The sequence below is a fragment of the Plectropomus leopardus genome, unplaced genomic scaffold (genome assembly GCF_008729295.1).
Source record: "Plectropomus leopardus isolate mb unplaced genomic scaffold, YSFRI_Pleo_2.0 unplaced_scaffold84530, whole genome shotgun sequence".
NCBI classification, from domain to species: Eukaryota; Metazoa; Chordata; class Actinopteri; order Perciformes; family Serranidae; genus Plectropomus; species Plectropomus leopardus.
In genome coordinates, this window is record NW_024693164.1 from 1 (window position 1) to 251 (window position 251).

Consider the following 251-nt stretch of genomic DNA (forward strand, 5'->3'; position numbering starts at 1 on the left):
CAGATCTTCGTCAAGACCCTCACTGGCAAGACCATCACCCTGGAGGTCGAGCCCAGTGACACCATTGAAAACGTCAAGGCCAAAATCCAGGATAAAGAGGGCATCCCCCCCGACCAGCAGCGTCTGATCTTTGCTGGCAAGCAGCTTGAAGATGGTCGCACCCTCTCTGACTACAACATCCAGAAAGAATCTACCCTGCACTTGGTCCTGCGTCTCCGTGGAGGCATGCAGATCTTCGTCAAGACCCTCAC

The 251-nt window shown here is 54.6% G+C and overlaps 1 protein-coding gene across 1 annotated transcript; it reads left to right on the plus strand.

The window, feature by feature from the left end:
- Window positions 1-3: 3 nt before the first annotated feature.
- On the plus strand, window positions 4-247 carry LOC121940358 (ubiquitin; the record flags this gene model as incomplete). The annotated part of the gene is made up of 1 exon (XM_042483144.1): window positions 4-247. A coding segment is annotated over one exon (244 nt), but the record flags the coding sequence as incomplete, so codon positions are not given.
- Between the last annotated feature and the right edge of the window lie 4 nt (window positions 248-251).